The following is a 24,591-nucleotide window of genomic DNA, read 5'->3' as shown; positions in this document are numbered from 1 at the left end:
TATATTTCTAAGATCATGTCAGCTTATACCTTCACAACCTGGGCCCAGTTGTTAGAAAGTGTATTATCTAACACTGGTATTAAGTCATATTTTATGTTTAAAATTTTAGCCAAACTCATCAGCCAATGCCGTTCTTCAAAGTCAAAGTATAACAGCAGAAGTTTTAGCTCATATTTAATATACTGGTACACGTTTGTGTACGATAAGTACAAAATTCAAGTCTTGGCTTAAGGTGAATTCTGGTATTAAGTCTTAAACCGGTTTTGAACAACCGGGCCCTTGAAGGCTGTCCATAACATAAGAATGGCAGTATCATCAACCACACTGCAGCTACATCATGTATTCCATTATTAAAGCGACTCTCCAAGAAAGACAGAAACCGGCCACTCAGAATTCCGTGGAAACTTTAACAGACATTGGTTTATTTGTGACTAAATTTGTACATAGTGTGGTTGTCGAGCCGCCTACACGGCATGATAGGAAAGACAGTCTGTATTTACTCCATGGTTCACGGTTTACTAGATACATGTTATACTCAGCGAAAGTTGCACACCGTTTGAAACCACACGCATGCGCCCTTGCGTGCTATTTAGTCGACAGGCCTCATTCTGTTCCGCTAGTAAAGAAACTACAACTCTGAGGCAGATAGATACTCCTTAAGCTGTATGCGTACCTGCAGGCTGTGCTGGTGGGTTTCCATAAAACCTCACTGTACACAACTAAAACCACTTTTTATAGCTCATCTGGAACAAACAACAACAGCGGCAGGTACCGCTTTCAAAAATCCGCCTTCAATGGAAAAAATACTTCTAAAGCCAGAAAACTGCTGAAACTTTTGTCCATGTATTTCCCGTCAAACATAGCAGTGGCAAAAATAGCCGTAAAACAAAGAGTGAATCTTATTACCCAAGGCTGGTGCTTTCAAACTTTGTTTTATAATAACAACATGGCGTGGTTTAGAAAAATATAGATAAAGTTATGACGGCGGCATGCCACTCCATATATAGCTTAAGTGGGGGGTGGGGTAACCAGGTGACAGAAGTCTGTTTGCATTACATTGGGAAACAGTTAACTAGAAATACTACGCCTAAACTGTACATGAGAAAATCACAATCGTGGCCAACAATATGACAAAAGTGCCAAATAGAGGAAATAGACGTATCACGGGGAGAAATTTAATAGAGGTAAGAAACAAAACAAACAACGTTTTTCAAAAATAGCATTGCCATTCTTTCACCTTTGAATTGTTGATATTCTTCTTGTAAAAAGGCTTTATGGGTGCAAATATTCTTTAACAACGAAACATCGATGTAGCATGTCGTCATGCGCATATTTAGCTCTACACATCTTGTTCTCTGTTAGCTGGCGACTCTGCATTGTTTGTGTAGGGACACCTACTACATCTTGGTTCTCCAAGAGTGTATAACGACATCTGTGTTCCGGACATGCGTACAATAACCCTTATCTCATACTCCCCGTCAGGAAGACAGTTTGCAGGTATAATGTACATGTAAATATAATTATTTTAGCCGCTAGATAAATACCATCACTACTCAAAGGCAGATGTCCAATCCTAAACATGTCAATTTGCATTGATTTGCAAGATTTCACAGACTCTTTTAACAAACTCGAAGCCACAAGAACGTAATCACTTCGTTGGTACCGGATCTTACACACCTACACTGTTGATTCCGAATCATTCCATTGTCATTTCAGGTACATAAATGTTTAATTCAAGGTAACCCATTCTAGTGACATTCTTTGGCAAATGCATCCTGAGACAATTGGTGAATCATTTCAAATAACCTTTGTATACATATACAATACGTTCCAAGTTGTCAGAACCAAAGGGAGATAACTCCTAAGAACTCAGTTTAGGTGGTTTCATGTAATCGAGTGGGAATGCGTTCTCTTAGAGTCACCTCCTTCTGTATTGCATTGTACACATCGAAAACTCTAAACACGGTAGCAAATGCGCTTGGGACTTTTCGAGCCTGCGTGAGAAAAAAAGAGTCAGCTCTTTTACAGTTTGGCAAGTTTTCTTACCTACACGTATATGTCAGCTCAGTCACCTACCATTTATAGCCTAGTAATTCGTTAAAATAAAAAAACCGCGTGGGTTAGACCAATAAAGAATACAGTCCCCAAACTGCTTCAAAACCAAATGTTCCAACTGCTTTTACGATTTTTTTTTGTCTTTCTTTAAGATGTGCAGTCGTTTGAACTTATGGATTTACGCAATATTGATGCGTCATTCGACCAGACAGCTTTAATCTGAGCTTCAGCATATTTAATTAGTGATTTCAGGTGTGGAACGCCGGTGGGGAACATGCCTGTATCAGTCTTACACACAAATATCTCTCCTACAGGAATCTGTGAGACGTATCCACAATAACTACGAAAAAGAAAAAAATATTTCAACAAATGTTTTAAACTGAAACGAGTGCTTCTGAAATGACTATCAGATTCACCCAGAAAACGTATCGATCAATTTACAGTCATCCAAACAATGCCAGCCATTTACCGATACGCCAAATAAAACACAGGAAACAGTCCTAACGTCTGAAAACCTGCAGCGTGAAAAGACAAAATATAAATAAAACTCAAGTAAATACTTTTACACAACACTGTGAAAATCTTACAAACTCATTCTGCCATGCTTTCGGAACCCCTGGCTAGTGCTGTCAACATCTGATCATCCTTACACGCCAGACCTAACGACACAAACACCTTCAAAGTGTAACAATAAATAAGCAAATAAGTCAAATGATCGCCTGGTTCAATTTGAGGCACGAATTCAACAAAGATAATGAAACCAAGTGACTGTCACAATAACGGAAAAACCACGTGCAGATTCACTGCACCATTACACTCCCAGGTTTGTCTGTGCTTAGGTATTCTGCACAAACTGCCGTAAAATCAACTTTTCAGATTTGGTCCAAACAAAGTTTAAAGGTGATTCCTTAGGATCACAAGTCGGGGACCAATGCATCATGCAGGGTCTTTTTCATCTTGTCGAGCGTTTTTAGGCAGAAGGCAACAAACTCCATTGCATCTTATCGAGGAGCTATTGGTTATGGTCAACATCGCCCACTCGCTGTAAAACATCGCCGCGTCTGCATCGAGATACAGGGGCGGTAAATTCCAAAACGAATCCTTGCTCAGAACACACTCAACAAAGTCAGACAAACTTTGACGCAACATGAGGAACTCGACAGACTCAAAAGGCCTGAGATGAACTGGGTCATATGAGCTGTACGAAGATGGAGAGTACAAACTGGCCAAAGGAATGATGCGATATTCCGGACAAACCATCTTCAAGATGAGAGCATCTTCAAACAAGGGCTAGCTGTCGCCACTGAGCTTGGGGTTCAAACTTCCACCGCAGAAATCCGGAGTCATCCAGCCCGGCGGACATCTGGGAGAGGAACGGCGTGCTAGCCTCGAGGTGAAACCAACATGGCGGTTGCTGGTTGCCAGGGGAAACAGGAGGACCAGGGTGAGAAAGATCTGCCTGTTGACTAGGACAGCAAATTGAAGAACATGGTGGCTAGGCTCACGTTGAGAGCTATCACCAACACTAGCAGCTGCCTCTGTTGGCACCAGTCCTGAGTTAAAAAAACATATATATACAGACAATGAATTATGTTCTCTTCTGTTGGTTGATTGGAGATTTCTTACAACGTTACCTAGTCCAAATCACTGTGCGATTAATGGTTGCAGAGGAAACGATGTTAATGAAATGCATATAGTGCTCCGATTAATTTGTTCACATCTTAATAATTCATTTTGCACATATTTAATGTCTATATACATGTATCTTTTAGGATATTTTAGACCATCATTTGAAAAAAATTATTGTGGCCTTGCATTGGAGTGGCTTTCGACGTATGATGTGTAATTTGTTAATACCAGTGATATTTACCCTGCATGGTTTATACTCTCCCATTCGCTACCAATGAAGTGTGCAAACATTTTATTGCTTGAAAACCGTTCCTATAGTCATACTCGCTACATTTTCTAACCCTAACTTCGTCAGGTATCCAACAGATGTTATAAACTGTTTCCCCTAAAGTTATTCCCCTCACCTAGGCTCTTATCGCTGCAAATTCAGTCGCTCCTTTCCAGGCATCTCCTTAGTCAAAGAGATAGACATGTGAAAGGTTTGGAATTACAATCTGTATTGCGATCATTGATCTTGAACGTCAGTTTTGTTGTAGACGGTTAGTCGAATTCCGGTGCCAAGATGAAGAACCTTCCATCTACATTCTCAAAGTCAGGTATGGAGTCACACTTCCAAACCTAGGCCATACTGACACATTTCGAAATGATAGAGCTCTCTCTTGCAGACTCCCCAATGACCTTTTTTTGAGCAAAGATTTGCTGATTATCCCAGATTATGCTGTCTTATAGTTAACTAACAATTTTGGGCTCACTTTCATGAAGCACACTTAGGTCTAAGTAGCACTTAACTAAGTACACTTCATATCTCTGTAACAAACGTATCACCATAGTTAAGAGCTTAACAAAGTACGCTTCACGAAACCGGTCCCTTGGATATAAGGCTGACGCCAGAACTCACCTTGAGATCCCCTAGTATCACTGTGACGTCACCCTGTCGACGTTTCTCATCCAATTCCTGTAAACGTCTCAGCTCATTCCGTCGAGCAGACGACAGCTTGTAGGCTTCTTCCCGTGACATCACGCTCACGTTGTCCTTCATACTGCTAATGTCTGGAAGACTTCCGCGGTTTTGGCGATTCAGGTGTTTATCGCTCTCCACTTTAAATGCTTTTGGCAAGGCTCCTGAGTTGTCCATCACAGGGTTGTGTTCATGCTGCTCAGCCCTAAGCCGTTTTCGAATACCGTTCTCGATGATGTATGTTTCTACGTCCTTTTTAGCAATGTTTTCGTTACTATGAGCAGTCTCCTTCTCAGGCAGGGCTTTTGGTTTCTCTTCGTCCTCGTCTCTCTTGATAATGGATGGCAGTGTGCGTCGCCTCTGCATTGGACGGGTCTTGTTGTCATCGTCCATGCCGTCGGAGACTCCGGAGTCCGGGGAAGTGTCGCTGGCAGAATTGCCTTTGTCCATGTTCTCGTCGCCCGGAACAAACTCTCTTCCTAACCCACTATCGTCGCGCTGAGTAGCATACTGATCAAAATGATCATTGAGAATTGTGGAATTGAACAGTTCACTAAAGCCACGTCCTCTTCTGGAACCCGCCAGAAAGCTATAGCGTCGAATCTTGAGGGAGGGACTACGACTATGGGTAGGGGTGCTAGCTGACATATTTTCGGCCGAACTCTTTGGACTGTGGTAGTTCACATTTAACAACTGAGGCTCCACGGTAAGCTGGGTTGGATTGCCCAGTGTGTTTTCCGCATCGTAGTTGCCCGTCGGGGGCCCAAGACGAGAACGGCTCCCAGACAGGGCACAGTCTAAGGCAGATGACAGTGTCGTGATTGGGGACAGGCCATTTTGTCCCTCTCCTTCGATATCCGCTCTATTCGTCTTCCGGTGCATGACAGATTTGGAGCGCGAATGTATGCCAGGGTTGTGATTTTGAAGCATTTTGACGTTTTTGAACTCCTCTAGACTCTCGCCATTACTTTCCTGAAGTTTCTTTTTCAGAATGTCGGTTCCTGTACAGAAACAGAAAAGGTTATGAGTTAAACATGCCCTTGACTGTGTTGTAGGTGACGTCTAATCCAAAATAATAAAGCTTGCATTTTCCTGTAGAATGTTTGTCTTGAATACATATTTCACACATAGAAAGTGTGGATTCAATACACTGTTGTCCGTTTTGATAGTATTGTGTAACGCCTTATGGTTTTAACATAGTTTAGCTGTCTAATATACTCTTTCAAAAACAAAAACAAAAAAACTGCATAGGCAGCACCTACTGAGGTGACCATCCACATGTGACCAAGTGTTATCGGTAAATGAGTTTCTGTTGTTTATTTTATGATTGACATTCTGGCAGCGTAACTTGTTAATATTTAAAATTGTATTTATTTGTTTATCCTATTTTGATGTAAAGCAGATATATCGTGTAGAAATTCATCGATGCTTTTCTTTTTGGGCACCCTACAGCTAGAGGGTATATGCCTTGTACGCAGGAAACCAAGTGACTTGAACTCACAGCGACCGCATTGGTGAGAGACTTCTGGGTCATTACGCTGTGCTAGCGTGCTAACCAACTAGCCACGGAGGCCCCCATGTACACGAAGAGTCAGAATAAAACCTTAACTGAGGTAAACTGAAAAGTGGCCGGATTTTCACCGGTACTGCATTTGCCAACAATGACAGTGTCATCACTAATTTGGTTTTACTTTCTTTACTCTCTATTCTGAAGTCTTAAAGATTTTAAATTGGCAACCAAGTTCTTCCTCGCGTGACGCCCAATACAATGCGCTACTTATGCGCTTAGGGCGAGATTTGCGTGAGTTTACTGTTAGTCCCAACATTATGAACTAACTTCAAGCTGAAATGCCGGAATGCTCCCCACTGAATCCCCAAATAAAACAATTAGTATCGTTTCTCCCACGAGGGAAGTAATCTCCCTTCCATATACAGTACCTGGTTGGTGGAATTCTGGGGCATATTCTTTGGCTTTGAGCCTCGCCACGTCAGAGTCTTGCCTAGCTTTCTGGGCTATAGCGTCAGCTTGTTCAGCCTTGGTTCTGGCGTTTGCCATCCTGGAATTCAACAGAAAAAAAATAGCGTGAAATTTCCAACAGTTTTTCTTTTCTTGTCCACTGTGAAACCACAAACAAGAAATTACAATGAGATGGAAATACATATGTGTTAACAGATATATGGAAATTACCAGTCTTCTTAGCCCCCCGTACTTTTTGACCTCCAGTCAAGGGTATGAGAAAAGATCGCCACTTTTATTACTGTGTCTTTTTTTTTTGGTTTGATGGAAACCCACGACCGTGCGCAGATTGCTGACAGACCTCTGCATGTACGGCCGGGGAGGAAGCCAGCTTGAACTGGACTTGAACTCACAGCGACCGTGGTAGGGGGCCCCTGGGTCATTGGGCCCTGCTGGCGTGCAAAGCCCCTGTAACGTTGCTTAGAATTATTCTAACTTATACATCAGTTCCAATATCACGTGTTCATAATTATGAGGTAGTCAGAGGGTGGCCAACGTATGAATAGGGAAATAGTCTGGTATTTTACAAAATCATAATCTTTGATATTAGGCAATCATGAATCGTGAACCATAACATCTATTTGTGAGATAATTATGATGTATCCATTAAAAACTTTTGTAATTTTTTATGAAAAATTTCGAGAGAGAAAATATATTCGGCGTTTCTCTGCAGGCCAATCGTGTACAATCATGAGACATACTTCAGGTTATGGAAATGGCAAAAATGGTCAAATTAAGGTTTTGTGTTAATATTATAAACCTGGGGGCGATAGGAAGCAATCATATCTCCTAAACATCATTTTTGATGCAGAAACATCCTAAAAATGGAGAAGCATTTGACCACTCGCAATAGGGAGGATACAAATCTTTCCGATAATTGTCAAATGGTCCATGATGCCATCGAAAGTTATTAGGATAAAACGATGACCATACATTAACCAAATTACGATTCCTCACCGTAATTTTATTTCATCCTCTGAAAACTATATTAATCATGATGTAAAATGTTATGACGCTTTAATGAGGTAACTAGGAGTGAGAATATTTGACTTGGGACATAGCCCAAAGAAGACGTACCGGCTACAAGTCGTGGAGCGGTTTGTATCACTACGCAAACAATTAAAATAGAAAGATGAATCCATGAGGCGTTCTCACAGCCTGGACCCATGGGAGAAGATGTGACTATACAGTCTGACACATGTCAACGTGAGGAATTGGTATCTCACCCAGACTAGCTTTACTCTGCTTATCTCGTTTTTCTTATTGCATATGCCTCCACTTTGCCGCTTCTGGGAGGCAGGCCGTCATCTAACGAGGAACACAGACACAAGACCCCTGGTATTCATTCCGGGGTAATTATTTTGGTGTGTATGGATATATCAGATTTCCTTGTCTGAAATCGTATACATGCACCTTTGCGGACAGATACACAACACAAATCCACGCACGTTTTCGGACAGATACAGTACACAAATCCACTCACGCTTGCGGACACGTACACTACACAAATCCATTCACGTTTGTGGTCACGTACACTACACAAATCCACGCACGTTTGCGGACACATTCACTACAAAAATCCACGCACGTTTGCGGACACATACACTACAGAAGTCCACGCACGTTTGCGGAAGCATACACTACACAAATCCACGCACGTTTATCTACCTGGATCGTCCGCCGATTTCAATATAGCGATAATTTGTAAAACTTTGGTGGCCATCTAGCCACCTTCGCAACAATATATCTGCATGCATATTGCAATATATCGACCAAGATACATGCATGGAGCTTGTAAATCATTAGAATCAAACCCACAGCTTTGTGCAATTTATTTTGTTTCAGCTCAAAAACCTATCACGCTCGGCGTAATATCTGTGAAACCTTTACGATCTTCAGTTGACCCTAAACCCAATAACGTAGTTATAACAAGAGAGATACTTCTTTGTAGCCCTCACCATGACACGGGTGCAATATTGGCGAACTGGAGTTAAGCCATAATCATTCATTCTTTGTAGCCTACATATACCAACACAAAAAAAAAACGTTGACGCTGTTCTAATAATGAACATGTAAAATACACTGGCGCTGAAAAGAATTCTGTTGCTTGTAACTGCTTTAACTATTCTCATGGTTACATAATATGTCTGGAATGGCCTGGTAGAGGTACCCAGAGATACCACCAATCCGCTTTATTCCACCGGCAGTCCTACGATTAATCAAACCTGCAGCAGGGATATATGTCCCAAACGTAACCCTGCGCTTTCTATCAAATCCAGCGGCACACTCAATAACTACTGTATTGGCTGTTGGGAGATTTGACTAGGAACAATCCCTTTTCTTTGTTTGATTCCAGGCCTGTCCCATTATCAAGTCTTCATGGCCCATCCTTTCTGACCCGGCCTGCAACATTCGGATGGAATTAGATAACTGAAATATTTATCATGGCTTCTAGTCACTCCCTTCAACCCCAGGGCGATTGTGGATGTCAAAAGTTTATTAAGATTTGTCTCTTGTGCATGATTTATACTCAAGGTAGAGTGTAGAAGACCGCGCATGTTTCATGTCTTTGGCAAAGCTCCCATAGTTTCAAAAGTTAAGCGCCTGGTATGTTTCAAAGCAACCCAATAGTGTTGTTAGTCAAGAATTGCAGATGCCGACGTGGCTCGTATTTGGGTTTGTGCCCTTTGCTGTTCACAGACGAGGTGCTTCGAGGTTACAGAAGGCCGTATAGCCTTACAGCTTGCTCGTCGTTACACGATGGATTCACCGGCTCTGCAGCCAGATGTCTCTATAGTACGGGACTTCTCCTCGCCTATTTAGATCTGCTGGCACCATAAAACTTTGCAATCTACTGTTGGACCCCTGTTTCTTCTCTATCTATGTTAATGAGTTAGATACTCAGCTAACGAGTGCTAATGTCAGCTGTAATATTGCAGACACCTTCAAGAACCACTTAATATACACTGATGATATGTATCTAGTTTGTTCATCCACTGGATCTCTACTACAACTACTTTAAACGAATGTGAGTCTTATGCCGCTTCGCATGATATTATGTACAATGCGAATAAAACATTATGTATGCTGTTTAAACCTTGTAACTATACGATACACAAAATATCTAAATTGTTACTTAACGGTTCAAAACTTTCCTTTGTAAAGTCGTACTCGTATCATGGCCACATTTTTGCCTTTGATAGTTGTGATAATTGTGGTATTGAGCCAAACGAAAAAGGAAATTGTGTGTTAGAGGTAATATGCTGCTGAGAAAATTTTGTTATTGTACAAACTTAGTTACAAACTGTTCCATATGTGGTGTAAATTTTCCAAACGTGTATATAGTAGCATGCGGGTCATGTACAAAAACTTTTTTAGATTGTTGATGAACTATAGACGTGACTGTAGTGCCAGCCAAATGTTTGCTATCAATCCTTTTATGTCGTTTGGTGAGCTGATTCGAAGATCTATGTTCAGTTTTCAGTGCAGACTAGAAAAATCGAACAATATGCTATTGTGTGTTTTCAAAAATTCTGACCTGAGCATGTGCTCCCTTCTCACAGCAGAGTGGATGTGTAAACTGCATGGAATCTAGTAAATACTGTCTTTCCTATAACACTAGCTAACTTATTCATATATACTGATATATGGCAATATCCTATCTATATGGACATTACTGTCTGAAATAAAATATATTATTATTATTATTATTATTTACAAACGGCAAAATAATGCATGGAGAAATATTTTCATATACGAGGAAAACACTATAGAATTCTACATGCAACATAAATCCTATAAGCAGAGCAACATGTGCACAGGTCTCAGGTAAATGCAACCAATTCACTTGATTTACCTTCATGCGGATGTCAAATGCTATGCATAATGGGCATATGTTTATGTACGTACATGTCAAACATGCGTAACATCAAAGTACTGTAACGGGTCTCTTACTTTCCATACAGTTTAGGAGGACAGACAACTTACATGAAGGTACAAGGCCAGTCTTTAATAATGTTAGAGTCGCTGTTTTCGCATTATAAATATGTCGGGTTACACCAATAGAGTCATATATAACTGGTATCTGAAGCTGCATAAAAATACCTGGTGTAGCATGCCAACAGTGAAACCATGCAGCTAACACTAAAACCATCTATGCGCCCAAGCTTTGAGGAGTCCTGCAAAAATTGGTCCACTTAAATTGTCCAAGCCTATAAAACGAGGGAAGGGGAATTGCCAGGGGGGAACAGGAGTCGTTAACAAATAACCTTCTGTAACGAACTTAACGCCATTATGTAACGGTGTAATGCAAAAAAGCACTCATTAGAGAATGTCTCCAGACACCGTACAGAGAAGGCTTGTTGCGCTGTGTTCCATGCTTTCCGACATTGCTAGTCTGGTTACATACGTGCTATATGACCGATTCGTTTTTACCGTAAAGTATGTTAACACGCGGTCCGCAATGTCGTTTGTAGCCTTAAGATTACAGCGCTACTATGCACAAATACGGCCGTTTTCATTAGGCAGAAAGCTTGAAACGCAGAATTCGTGTACAGCGCCTTTGAAATACACATATAATACATATACCTGATAAGAGTGGGTTCTACTACTACTGTATCTAACAGCCGAACATCTCCAAGTAGAGAGCTTTACAATTTTATGACATGCGAGAACATGCGTAGAAAAGACATAGGAAAGCTGGCATTATAAGGGTGGCAAACAAGAAAGGCATAAAGGAGAATTTTTTACATGACAAATCTGATTTATGGCCAGTGGTTGATTTATAGAGTTACTTAGTTTACACCCGTCTTTCAAAATAACTTGGGTTATATTATTTGTTGTATTTTCTTTTAAGAATTGGGTCTCCTTTGTAAGCGTTAAGGATTTAATCCGCAAGATGAGTGTATGGTTCGGTTATGATAATACAGTCCAACAAGGCATGCTAAACATGTCGACTATTACAAAGCGTCAAATACGCATGTCCGCACTTAGGTGTCCATATCCTAGGAATACTATAGCAGCAGCTTACTGATCCATTATAAAACAAGCATAGTGGTATTTTGTTTTTGTAATACCTGTCCCTTACAGGTTTTACCCGTCAGAAAAACAGCTTCGGCGAAATACACTGCAGAACAAATACAGCCATAAATTTGTTGAAAACGGACCAAACGGACCAAAAGTAAAAACTAGACTGCAACTTGTCTGGTTGAAGAGTGTTTTGAACGAAAGTGTCAAAATCCATACCAAAATAAACCGGTGAAAACTGTGTCGAAAAAACACCCGCAATCCTCGAGCTTCATCTTTAGCAAGTCACAGTGAATAACATATATCAATTTTGATTTCAATACAACAAATCAGTTTGAAAAAAGTCTGGAAAACTGCCAAAATCCAAACTGGACAAAATGCCCTTATAATTTTGTTTAAAGTAAACAAAACAACGTTAAATTCGATCCAGATTTTAAATTTGTCACGGTGAATCCGATACAAGAAACCATTTAACAAAAAAGTCCGGAAATGTGAAAAAAGGCATAGCTTAACAGCGGACAATACCGGTGATAGTTAGTCGACAATTGACGAAACGCGCCGACCCCTGAACATGGTCTGTAACTGATCTGTCTTGGTATAGCTATGTACCAAATTTGAATTCAATACGATGGACCCTTTTGACACACAAAAAACAAGATTCATGATGAACTGACAGGCCAGTCATAAATCTGTAAGTCCATCCAATACCAGGGGCTAATAAAAAGACTGATCTGGCGGAATGGCCATCTACATTCTCCAGATGTATCATCCGAGTCATTAGTATTTATTTGGGGTATCGCTTCATTCTCTGCAAATTATGTCAGTTTTTAGAACAGATGGCGGCCAAAAATATGTTTTGAGGAAACCAGGAAAAGCCCGTATAGAAACCAGCACACTTCATTTGGTATCAAACAAACTTCCGCCCGTACACCGGAAGTCGATATAAAAGGAGCTAACATTCAGTCAAAAAATGTCAGTATCGTCAGCAGGAATACACCTTCGATATTTTTCTTACATTTACTTCATTGGAGCTATAAACCGGAGACTACCCGCTACAGGATATTCTCCAATATTTCAACAGTCAGTCTAGACATTATATATGCGGTACGTTTATATAAAGGTTAAGCCATCAAGAAATGGGTCAATCCAGCATTGTTAGTGAGGCCAAATATTACACACATATACTTGACTTTGAAATCCACTGATACTCATAAAATGTCTTTGGTTTCCTTCTGATTATCGATATTATATTTTTTTTATACACATCCTTTTGTAATTTCCGCAATTTTCACGCTTCGTTGTACTTCTATCTCTTGTGACTGGGTGACCTACTTACCTAGTGATGGCGATGTCTGCTTTCTGTAAGGCAATCTGAGCGGCTCGCTGGGAGGACAACACTGCATTATCCACACGTTCTCTAAGCTTGGAAGTTCTTATCAAAAACAATTTGTTCTTTTTGCCTGACGAAATCAAAACGTTATTCTTGTATTTCCCTTCCTCTTTGGTGCCGTCTTTAAAGCTGGTCACACCGTAGCCGTACTTTTTATTATTATACCACTCTCCCTCGTACTTTAAGCCGTCGGAACGTTCACTGATTCCAAATCCCGATCTTTTGTCGTTTTTCCATTCACCCATATACGTCTCCGTCACATTGACGTCCGTGATGTCATCCTGACTGACGAAACTAAGATTACTATCCGTGTACACGGAAGCGTTCGTCATACCCGACTGCGTCGAGTCTGCGCTCACGTGACTGATGTTGCTAATCGTACTCCGCACCGAGCCCGTCTGTCGTTTGGGAGAGTCATTGATATCACCGGTACTTTTCTGTTTCTTCAATTTTAAACCCGAGAAAATTGTCTTTCTTAAACTTCCTCCTGTGTTTCCTTTGCGATCGAAAAGGGAACGTCTTCTGGCCGGAGGTGTCTCGTCACTTTTGGCCTTGAGGACGAAGCCACCGCGACTCTCATCCAACTTCCGGTCTCTGTTCTTCACCACTTGTTCGTCCTCATTCTCGCTACGTAGTGACGTCAGTGAGTCCCGCAAGGCCTTCGGTCGGTAGTGGGAAGCTAGACCATACGGGACGCTCTGTCGAACGCCGTAGCCATGTCGCATGCCACGGAGCCACTGGCCTTGGTAAGAACCTGCACCATATATAAGAAAAGAACGGAAAATAAATACGTGGGTAAAACAAAGTATGGCCTGTGATCGAATGCTTGAAGAGCATTTAAGGTGAGAGCGACGTTAAACACCAATTAATCAATCAATTAGCCGCACTGAGTACAACATTCGATAATATCATTCCTTTCTGTGTCCAATATGATTTTGCTAAAATGTAAACAGCGAGAGTTATATAGAAGCCACACAGAATCTGTAAATACCACATTAGTGAAAAGTAAAATATTTTCAGAAGAAACTTCAAGAGCTCGTGAACCTTCCACTAAAATGGGAAGAAATAGTTTTTATAATTAGGAGAGCTATACACTCTCCGTTCAGATCGTCTTAATCAAATTTGTTACAGATACCACACATAAAACTGCCGATACTGTTAATCCGTTTGCGCGGAATTCACATGATAACGCGAGATAATCAGCCAAAATATAAAACTAGGTGAACGAGCACTAGGCGAATGCACGATATAATTTCTACAGAATACATGCCCATTCCGATCAAATATTTCCTACAACTTATTTCATATACAGAACACTTGAAGACAATGTCATATTTAACACTGAACTATTTATTCATATCGTGTGACGTGCATTTTTCCACAAACAAAAGAATACCATTTGATGCTGTGCATGCAGCATGCAAGGGAAAACTAGTTAAATGCCTTCCCGCCTTTATCAAAGCTGTCCAAAGCTTTGTGTTCCATTGCCCTTTCCCGTAGTACGTCACACTTTTTGGCGCATGTGTACTCAGAACACTTAAGTGGTAAGCGCAAAGGTATTGAGCGTAACAGCAGAAAGCACTGTGCTTTCCTGCGATTCTGGCATCTTTGAGTCTGCCATTGGCAAAACCTTCTTAATAACATGCAGGGAAAAACTAGTGCTGCTGTACAAGGTTTAACATAAGCATAAAGGTGTGGGCCTATAATCGACATCTAATGATGAAGCTGCATGACATGACTGCATCCATGGTCAAGGTATTAGAATAGGATGTTGACCAGTTGATAAGGTGTTATTAATACAGTGTACTGATTATTCGCCGGTTATCGTAATTTCTAGACAGGAACCTGATCACCATATTACGTAATATATGGATGGTGGTTAGGAACTGTTATACTCATAACGGGTATTTACTTCTGTGCACTCCCGAATACATTGTCTGTAATGAATGCTATTTTGTTTTCGCTACAGGGTCCAAAACCTGATAGAATATACACGGAACTCTGAGGCACACTGGTCGTGTTCTCCTGTTTGTTTAGTCTTACTTCGGCCCCCTTACACAATCAGTGGATCTGCTGTTTTCAGTGGGATTACAGTTAGTTTAACAAGCGATTCCATGATAGAGCTCTACAAAAAATCTAGGCTGGAACTCTGCTGAAATGTGAATCGAATGGTGATAATGCTCGGATCTTCATATCTGGGTCAACATAAAATACACGTGACCTTTATCAAAGGACTTTCATGACGTTGATGCGGGTATCTCTGCCAAACGCCCCAACCTTCAAGTACCATTTTCGAATGGAAATGCCAAGAGCATAATATTATGTTGCAGAAAAATTATCGACAATAGCGAAAATATAATACTATGTTTGACTGAATAGAGCAGTTCTGGCGTGTGGGACATTTCACTTATCTGACAGGCTTCAGGTTTATTTGTGGCAGAAATCGTCTCATCTAACAAGGATGCTATGTTTTATTTTCCAGCAGAGCTGCGACGTAAAATGATTACCGATGCTGGTCTTTTATAATTGCTTAGTTTAACTTTACCACTATGAATCCAATCCCCCCCCCAACACACACACACACACACACCTCGCCATCAGATCACATCATCAGAAATATGCACACCTGTGGATTTTCAAATCCTGCACATATGCACGTAACGCCCTTAAGAAGAGTGTGCGTTACTGAGCATTCCTCGACCCTTCGCTTCCCTCGCCTCTAAGCGAAGTGCGGTCTTCATTTGTGTCGGGCGAAGAAGAAGACATGTTATCCGACGCTGTGGGCTGTTATGTAGCTTGTCCTAGTTCTGGCGGTAAGCCCATACCCTGGTGGAGAGCGGTGAATTATTGATAAGGAAGGTGAACGGCTCCTCCACCAGTGACTGGATGATGTCTCCCGTCAACAGACCCGCTCCGATCGTTTTTCCGACCAGCAAGACAATCTGTGCTGCTCTGTTCGCTCCGAACTCTATCGCCTTCCCTCCTCACACAACCACAGTCACAGACATATTAACCTGGCAGAGGTTAATTTTCATGACGGACCTCGGAAACGCCCGACTAACGGGATTTGTAACCGCCGACTCACGGAACAAGGCCGACATTCCACGTGCCTGGAAGCTACAGCTCGACGAATGTGATAAATGAATACTGCATGAAGCTCTGGACCTGTCGTCCTTTTTCAACACGGTTTGTCCTTAATATTTCACACACAGATTGAAATGCAATAATTTCTCCATCTGGCTAGCAAAATACAACTCATTGGTCAGCCTCTTGCAAACAGCCATTCTTATTCAGTTGAGACGAAAATGCTACACATGAATAAGTACTGTGAGCAACCGAAGCCCTCGTACACGCTATCCGAACATGAAGACTATTTATTTATTTATATATTTTATTGGTGTTTTACACCCTACTCAAGAATATTTCACTTATACGACGGCGGCCAGCATTATGGTGGGAGGAAACCGGTCACAGCCCGGGGAAAACCCACAACCATCTGATAATGCTGGCCGCCGTCGTATAAGTGAAATATTCTTCAGTACGGCGTAAAACGCCAATCAAATAAATAAATAAATCACAACCATCCACATGTTGCTGGCAGACCGTCCCACGTGCGGCCGGAGAGGAAGCCAGCATAAGCTTGACTTGAATTCACAGCGACCGCATTGGTGAGAGGCTCCTGGGTCATTACGGTGCGCTGGCGCGCTAACCAACTGAGCCACGGAGGCCCAACAGGAAGACCAAAAACCTCATTTGTTATAGTGCATAGAATACAGTATTTATTTATTTATTTGATTGATGTTTTACGCCGTACTCAACAATATTTCACTTATACGACGGCAAGCATTATGGTGGGTGGAAACCATCTTGTCACCTTGTCACCATCTTAAGTTGTAAAACTACAGATGACACATGACAGTGATTTCTTTGAATTTTGGAACTGTGAAAGTTAAATGGTATATCATAATGGAGCCAAAGGGTGTACGCACAGGCAGGTTGTACAAGAGAAACAACACTGAAGCCAGCATGAGCTGGACTTGAACTCACAGCAACCGCATTGGTGAGAGGCTCCCGAGTCATTACGCTGCGCTTGCGCGCTAACCAACTAAGCTACGGAGGCCCCAGATCATATTATGTCTTGATATCGGGACAGAAGCCAAACAACTGTCAATTTTCTTTAAGAAACACTGTCAGTCGCTTATCACCGTTACATTTCAATTCAAAAGTCAGCATTCCGCCTGTAAGGCAAGCAGCAATAAGGCTTGATAATGCCCAACGCCTTTGTATATACATAACTTTGTATATACATAACTCATGACGTCATGTGACGTCACGATTTGCAGATGAATGGGCAGTTGAGGCACATACAGACTTCCTGTCAATATCAATAGAAGGAGGTAAGTATATAAATAGGCCCCCTTGTACTAAATTAGCTGCGAAATACTGTACTTCCTTGTGGTGTGTACTAAATTTAACATTTTAGTAACATTTTTTTTTAAACGGATCAGGTATATAGTTTAGCCGTCTTACTGGTGTAAAGAGAGACAAGCGTCTCTGTTCACCGGATAAATACGTCTACCGCACGAGCATATGGGAGCATACACCCTGTATGAATGCAGTGCACGCAGTGGTTGATCATTCAACTGACCGACTTTCAACTGGAACCCACGCCACCCCCGGTCATATAACCAGGCAAGGGTATCACTTGCAGTACGAAATTATACCAGCCCATACCATTTAGGGTACCGGGAGTGGGCTGTGGTCGGGCTGTATAGAGTTTGCCCATGACGACATCACTATAGCACAACAGTTACTTGTCTGCCATGCCGCAATCGTGACCAAAAATCGTTGCCAACACTGATTTGTGTCACTGACATTGCATTTGATTGAAACGAGAGAAAAAAAAACCTTCAACGATCTGAGCAGAGTGTCAGTGATCAACTTGTCGGAACCTGATGATCAGCTAAATTCATTCTTTCGTTTGTCTACGGGTTGTAGAAGTTAAACGGAATAATGTGCCCTGTTGATATGTTGAGTACAGAAAAGCTTCGATTGAAGATTCCTTATTTTTTCTTTTTATTCCTTTATTTTTTTCTAGCATTACCTTTGAGCCTCACCATTACAACACTGTAAATAAAACAACCCTAAAATTAACATTTTGCACAAGACAATTTGTACTATACCGAAAAGGAAAAACGAAAACACAGAGAACAAATCATAGTTCCGTAGTGGTTGTGTTTTCACTGTTCTTTATGTTACCTGACAAAATTTACATCTTGGTTTATGCTGATTATTTCATCAAATTTCAAGAATATTAAGCAGATCCGTTTGGCAGCGAGTTTCCTCCATCTTAAATCCTCTGGCGGCTCTTTCTGAGCATCAGTTGTCACTGTTGTCTTGACGCTCTTGTCCTGGCCGTTTTACAGGACTCCGTCGAGATCCGGCCTCTATCCAATGTCAGTTTAAAACACTCAACTGCGCGATATCTGATGTCGACAGCCATCGCTGTACAATTCCCACAAAGCCCCTAGCTACAAGAAAATATTCGACCCGATTTCTGGCAATCTGCGGTCAAGGCCACATGGAACGCCTTCATAACAAACGCCCATGTTCGATCGATGGAGATCAAGACGGTACCACTCCAGGCTCAAAAATGAGCAAATCACCAGTGTAACAGTGGGATATCTTACATATACAGGTACTGAATTAAAACGTATGTGATGTGCGACGGATATACATGCCATTATAAGGGTGTCGTCTTGACATTGTTAATTTTTTTTTACACGACGCGAGATGTTTATCCACATAGCATAACGTGCGACAAAAGGGCATGATATTCTGGGGGTACTGGACGTCTTCACACAACATCAGATATTAATGCGCATGGATATGACAGTACTTGACACTGGCATTACTTGGCACTGGAATTACTTAACACTGGCTATCTTACCAAATCGCCAGATATTAAATGACTTTGACAGGGCGGCATTCTTTTCAGTGCCACTGTTCAAACAATTCTACTGTGGGTCTTGGAGACAATAAATGCTCTTCAGGGCACCCGACAGCGAACAGGTGGGCCTTCGTGAAGTTGTAGTAGAATAACTTTCCTTCGACGAGCCTGGCATACACACTGAGAGCGAAAATCTCTTAGTCAAATGTGGAAAAGTTCACAGGTTTCTTGCTAAAAGCCGATTGTTTAATTTGAGCACATAGGTTTTCTTCGTCCAATGAAGATTATGAAATTAATACCCATTTAAAGTGTGAGAACGAATAAAGATCTGTAATGTAAGAAAGGTCAGTGAACTGTGAGTTCTCGCGAGGGTTATCATCTTTTAGGTAATCATACGCATCTAGAAATAAAGAAAACCCTTCAACTTGATTGGTGTTTTGCGCCGTACTCAACAATATTTCACTTATACGACGGCAGCCAGCATTATAGTGGGAGGAAACCGGGCAGAGCCCGGGGGAAACCCACGACCATCCCCAAGTTGCTCCCAGACCTTCCCACTTACGACCGGACAGGAAAAAACCCTTCAAGGTTGCTGCTGAAATGGCCATCACAAATATTTGCTAGAAAATTTTTATATTTTTATGAACATTTTATAGGAACACTGCTCCTTTCCTCACATTATTTATTGGCGCTGAATTACATTAAAGTGCTTCATATTTAATACAACACATCATATCCTCGTTCTCAGAAAAGAAGACATTTTATAGAATCTTTTTCGAATAAGCAAATAATTCAGTTATTCAGGAACGATAACTCTTCGCCATTCTTAAGCACGCGTTAGTATGTTGGTATAACATAATACGAACAAACAGCACCACACTAAAACATGTTGAGATTCCGGCCGCTTACATTTCCTGTCGCCTGTTTACAGGTAAGTCTAACATCACACCAGTAACAATAAATACGAAGCCAATTGGGATATCCAGTTCAAACCAGCCTCTTCCGGCGCCAGTTGCTTGCACATTTTCATCATATCACTCTATAGGCGCTTGTCTGAAGCTTAGTACACGTACACGCACTGAGTACTGATTGATCACATTGTAGCACCATAAAAAAGTACATCCAACATAAACCATGGACTATGAGGTTTGGGAAGTGCAGGGGTGGGGTGAGGTGGGGGTGAATGGTGAGACTAACGCGACTTTAGCAATAGCGAGTGCAGTGTCCGTTGAAAACAAGTTATATCTGTCGTATCGTGTAAATGTCAAGTCTCTACATCCCTCGTAGGCCCTATGGTTTTTTTATTCTACAGCTATGGAATTGTGCATATTGCAGTAAAATGGACACATCTGCAACGTCATCAATGCCTAATTTACACACACAATACGGAATTTTTCTTGACATTTGTGTAAACTGTAAAGTTGATCTGATGAATTCACGTTGGTGAGGAAAATCATACATACGTACCTACCTACCTACCTACCCACCTACCTACCTACATACATACATACATACATACATGCATACATACATACATACATGCATACATGCATGCATGCATGCATGTATATCAATGCCGCCACCTCCGACATCTATAACACAACATCACAGCCTGGAAGACCCCATCCCGTTCCGGCCATGAGCCGGATTAATAATCCGTACAGGAAATTTAACTCCGAAACTTAATGCAAAAGACCTAAAAAAACTATGAATGCAACAGTGAGTAAAAGACAGGAGAGAGGCATTGTGCAAATGTCGGTAAGGAATGGGTGTGTAAACAGTACTGAATCCATATTCTACGTTCAGTTCCTTAGTGCTATAAACAACAATGATGTCCAGGCCTTCAATTTTTTAACCATCAGTAGAATTACTGACTGGAATATGACAGAGAACGTGGATCCATACTTGTCAATATTTGACATGCAAAATTACAATTACGAAGAATGAGGTAGATACTTGGCACACTAATATAACTTCTGACCCAATGGCGTCGCGTCTTAATGATACTGAAATCTACCCTTCATAAGTATATAGGCGTTCCGAAATGTAATACCGTGACTAATCATTGTTTCGCCAAGCAGGAACGCGTGTGCCATCTGACAAAATCTGGAATGCCACAGGTTGAAATACGGGGTCAGATAGATGATCAGCTGAAAAATCTTTGACGTTTTTATAGCACTTAATTTAAAGTACAAGTATATCCAAATCAAGAAGGTTTATACCGCGATTGCGTCCATTCGTTTCACTCATCAAAAGACACCGTTGGAGTTTGAAGATGCCGAACATTTTTAATCAAAAGAGTTGTTACAGATAAAGTGGATAGGTCATATAGCGAGAGTAGGTTAAGTCGGAAGCCTTCATTACCACTGATACAGATTGTATGAGGAGAACGTATAGTATTTGGGCCTGCCACAAAACCTCAGATACCAGCTGCTAATTTGACAGTAGCCGATATATTTGTGATTCATTTCTGCCATATGAATTGTGCAAATTGCTACACAAATAGCTCATTCGTGACGTCACATTTCTCCTTTCAATTTACTTCAAGACATTGTTCCAGGGCAGACTGAGAGAGAGAGAAACAGACGGTTATAATGGGATGTATTGCGCACACACCGTGGCCATGCCCAGTTATAGGATGTTTAACTGAACCTGTGGCCGGGATGCATGACGTAAGTAGGCAATAAAGTAGCATACAGCTATCTCAGATTCGATAGTTTAACCTTCCTCGAGCAATACATTTTCCCTACCTTATTATCCTGCTGGAGGAGCCTGTGGGCCGACATGTAACTATATTGCGCTGATCAAGACATTCGCGGTAAAGGACAGAATAGTTGCCTCAAGAGCTGTATCAGGAAACGAAACCCAAAGCAGCCCCAATAGACACTATGCAATCATGTATCATTCCTCAGTTCAGTGAATCTTATCCAATCAGAACAAATGATCTTCCTAACTGCCATCGACCTTTCCTATCTTCATTTACAGGAATAGTGACTATTCTGTTCCTGTCATATTTGTGTCGTGTGAACGATTGACCGCCAAAACTAAACATTCCTTGTGACCAATCAGAATCCCAGAAAATATCTATCGTATATTATGAAGTGAAGAGAATTTTTATTTTTTGTTTATCCAAGAACACGCTACAAGTAGCTTTTAAATTAATATATTATCATGCACTTCACCTAATTTCTAATGTTTTACAAAACGAGACTAAAATAGTTAGTTCAGTTTGTTTCCAGCTGGACAATTCTTCTATAAAGGACATTTACATCAGGTTAGTTTTCGTTCACCCAGCTCTACAAATCCTTTATGCACTATTGTGCTATTGTTAATAGCTTCACATATTGATTTATTTATTTCATTGATGTTTTACGCCGTACTCAAGAATATTTCACTCATACGACGCGGGCCAGCATTATGGTGGGAGGAAACCGGGCAGAGTTCGCAGGGAAACCCAGGACCATCCGCAGTTCACATATTACATACTTTACACATAGCACGGTCAACATACATTGTACTACAGTATGGTGTTATTCAAAGTGCAGTAAAACTCTTTCCAACAAACCCCATGAGCGCATATAAAAAATCATTGCATGACGATTTATAACACTAGCAAATGGCCGAACTAAGTGAACGCATATATCTGATAAAAAAAAACACAAGCATGACATCAGTGTGACATTCAGGAATCTGACTCGATGACATTTAGCAGCCAACCTCAGAGCCGATGCTCAAGTATAGCAGCCAACTGTTTCACCAGCAGCTAGAGAGGTTGTCTTCATGCTGTAAATAATCACAGATTAATTTTTTCAGCCACAGGCAGTTTGAAGAACACGACATTGAGAAGTAGACAGCTTAGACGATTATGGCTCAAGGATGGTTATTCCAGAAAGGTTTTTTTTTGAGTTTTTGACCGAACAGTATGACCGATAATGAAATCTGAAAGAATCACCATGACTATGCATGACTCACTAACCATTAACTACAACAATGAGAACCTCCAGGTAGAAGCTGATACAATTACAAAATCTGTAAAACCAAGGTTTTTTTTAGATAGACCTTTTCTTTATAGTTGCCTGTAATTATAATTGTGCCCTCGATGGGGAACCATAGCCAGTTAGTGTACTCCATGCTTTCAAAGGGTTGTGGTCAATGCCGTGCTAAATATTCATGGACGCTTTATAACACTTTGTTTTTAGAATACTGTATAAAAACTATACTTAATAAAGTTTTGGAGTTTTGATTCATTCTTGTGATTTAGTTGATAAAAGAGTTTTCTCTCTCTTTGTTCTGAATATGGATGTTTTCATTTTCAACCCCAGGCCTCAAAACTGCACATCATTACTCCCTACTTACTGACCAAATAACGATAATAACCCAGGTGTGCAGAATGCAAGTCCTGTAAGAAGGTTCAACCTTAAACATCCATAATGAAATTCGTCTCCTTGCAAATCAATTTGTTCCTGGGCGAATTGATTTAAATGTAGGTATTGCGATCGCATATCACCGCAGTTTCTCATGTTGTCATGAAATATTCATACCTGAAATGGAGATCGGGTCTAATAGCGAATAACAAGGTGTATACCCTAAAATTCTGGTTAAGGCTAACCTACAAAACGTGCTTGCATGGATGTAGTTGTGGTCTGAGAGTACCAGAAGTCAACTCGGTGCATGGTTTACGTGTCCAGTATTTTCGATCCACCTACAGGTCAATGTGACACGCACATACGCGTCATACAAATTAGCAATGAAATAAAGATATTGCTCCATGCTACATGTACATCGCCTAATAATTACCGTTCATGAACTATTTGTACTCTCTCTCTCTCTCTCTCTCTCTGTCTCAATAGCACTGCTTCACATGCCACGCTTGCTTGTTCTTCTTTACTTTATTCTAATATCCATTTTTTCTTACCTAAATGACCTTACTCCATTAATAAGCCTGTTACCTTATGTATACTTAATATTTAAGTTATTTTCGGTACATTCATAATAAATTGTTGATATATTTTTCTCACATACTCCTTAAGCCTAGCTGACACGAGTCTTTGAAATCGACAAGAGGAATGTACACCGGGCAAATTAATTCCGTAAGCCGCATTCAAACGATGTAATCTGTCGAATGCTACCAATGCACGTAATAAGGAATGTCCTATTTTTTCTTCCACTTGTCGAATTCGACCGGTCGACTCAACAGTCGCACTGTGTGGACGCGACTTGACACATGACCCGAACACTGATGTAATCATGTGGTGTTGTTATCAACCATGAAGTTTCTCAAATGTTTCTTTGAGAAAAACTACAGTCTAAAGATCGCCACAGTCCGTTTTATGCTGCTTATGATTACAATTCATCCTCTTTATGGTTTTCTTTCCAAGATTTTGTGTCTACCGGTCTGCCTTCAGAACTACACTGTTTTATACAGTACGTAGTGTTCAGTACGCGTAGATGGTGGAGTCAGTAGCTCTCAGTTCGGCGTGTTGTGGGTCAGGCAGCGCTGAGATGAGAGAGGTAAGGTAGATAACACTGACGATGTTAACACAACCCCGAGGAGGGTAGGGACACTA

General features: G+C 41.0%; 1 protein-coding gene across 3 annotated transcripts in view; it reads right to left on the bottom strand.

Annotated features, from left to right (window-relative positions):
* Positions 1-400: 400 nt before the first annotated feature.
* Positions 401-24,591, bottom strand: part of LOC135474884 (junctophilin-1-like) — a 58,015-nt gene continuing 33,824 nt past the window's right edge. For all 3 annotated transcript variants that reach the window (XM_064754540.1, XM_064754542.1, XM_064754541.1), the window contains exons 4-7: positions 13,021-13,828; positions 6,581-6,699; positions 4,583-5,643; positions 401-3,608 (exon numbers count right to left, since the gene is read on the bottom strand). In XM_064754540.1, coding sequence (XP_064610610.1) covers positions 3,522-3,608; positions 4,583-5,643; positions 6,581-6,699; positions 13,021-13,828 — 2,075 coding nt within the window. In that variant the 3' untranslated portion in view covers positions 401-3,521. The remainder of the gene's footprint in view (positions 3,609-4,582; positions 5,644-6,580; positions 6,700-13,020; positions 13,829-24,591) is intronic.

Source organism: Liolophura sinensis, chromosome 9, assembly GCF_032854445.1.
Source record: "Liolophura sinensis isolate JHLJ2023 chromosome 9, CUHK_Ljap_v2, whole genome shotgun sequence".
Taxonomy (NCBI): Eukaryota; Metazoa; Mollusca; class Polyplacophora; order Chitonida; family Chitonidae; genus Liolophura; species Liolophura sinensis.
This window is presented reverse-complemented; position numbering and strand designations above follow the sequence as displayed.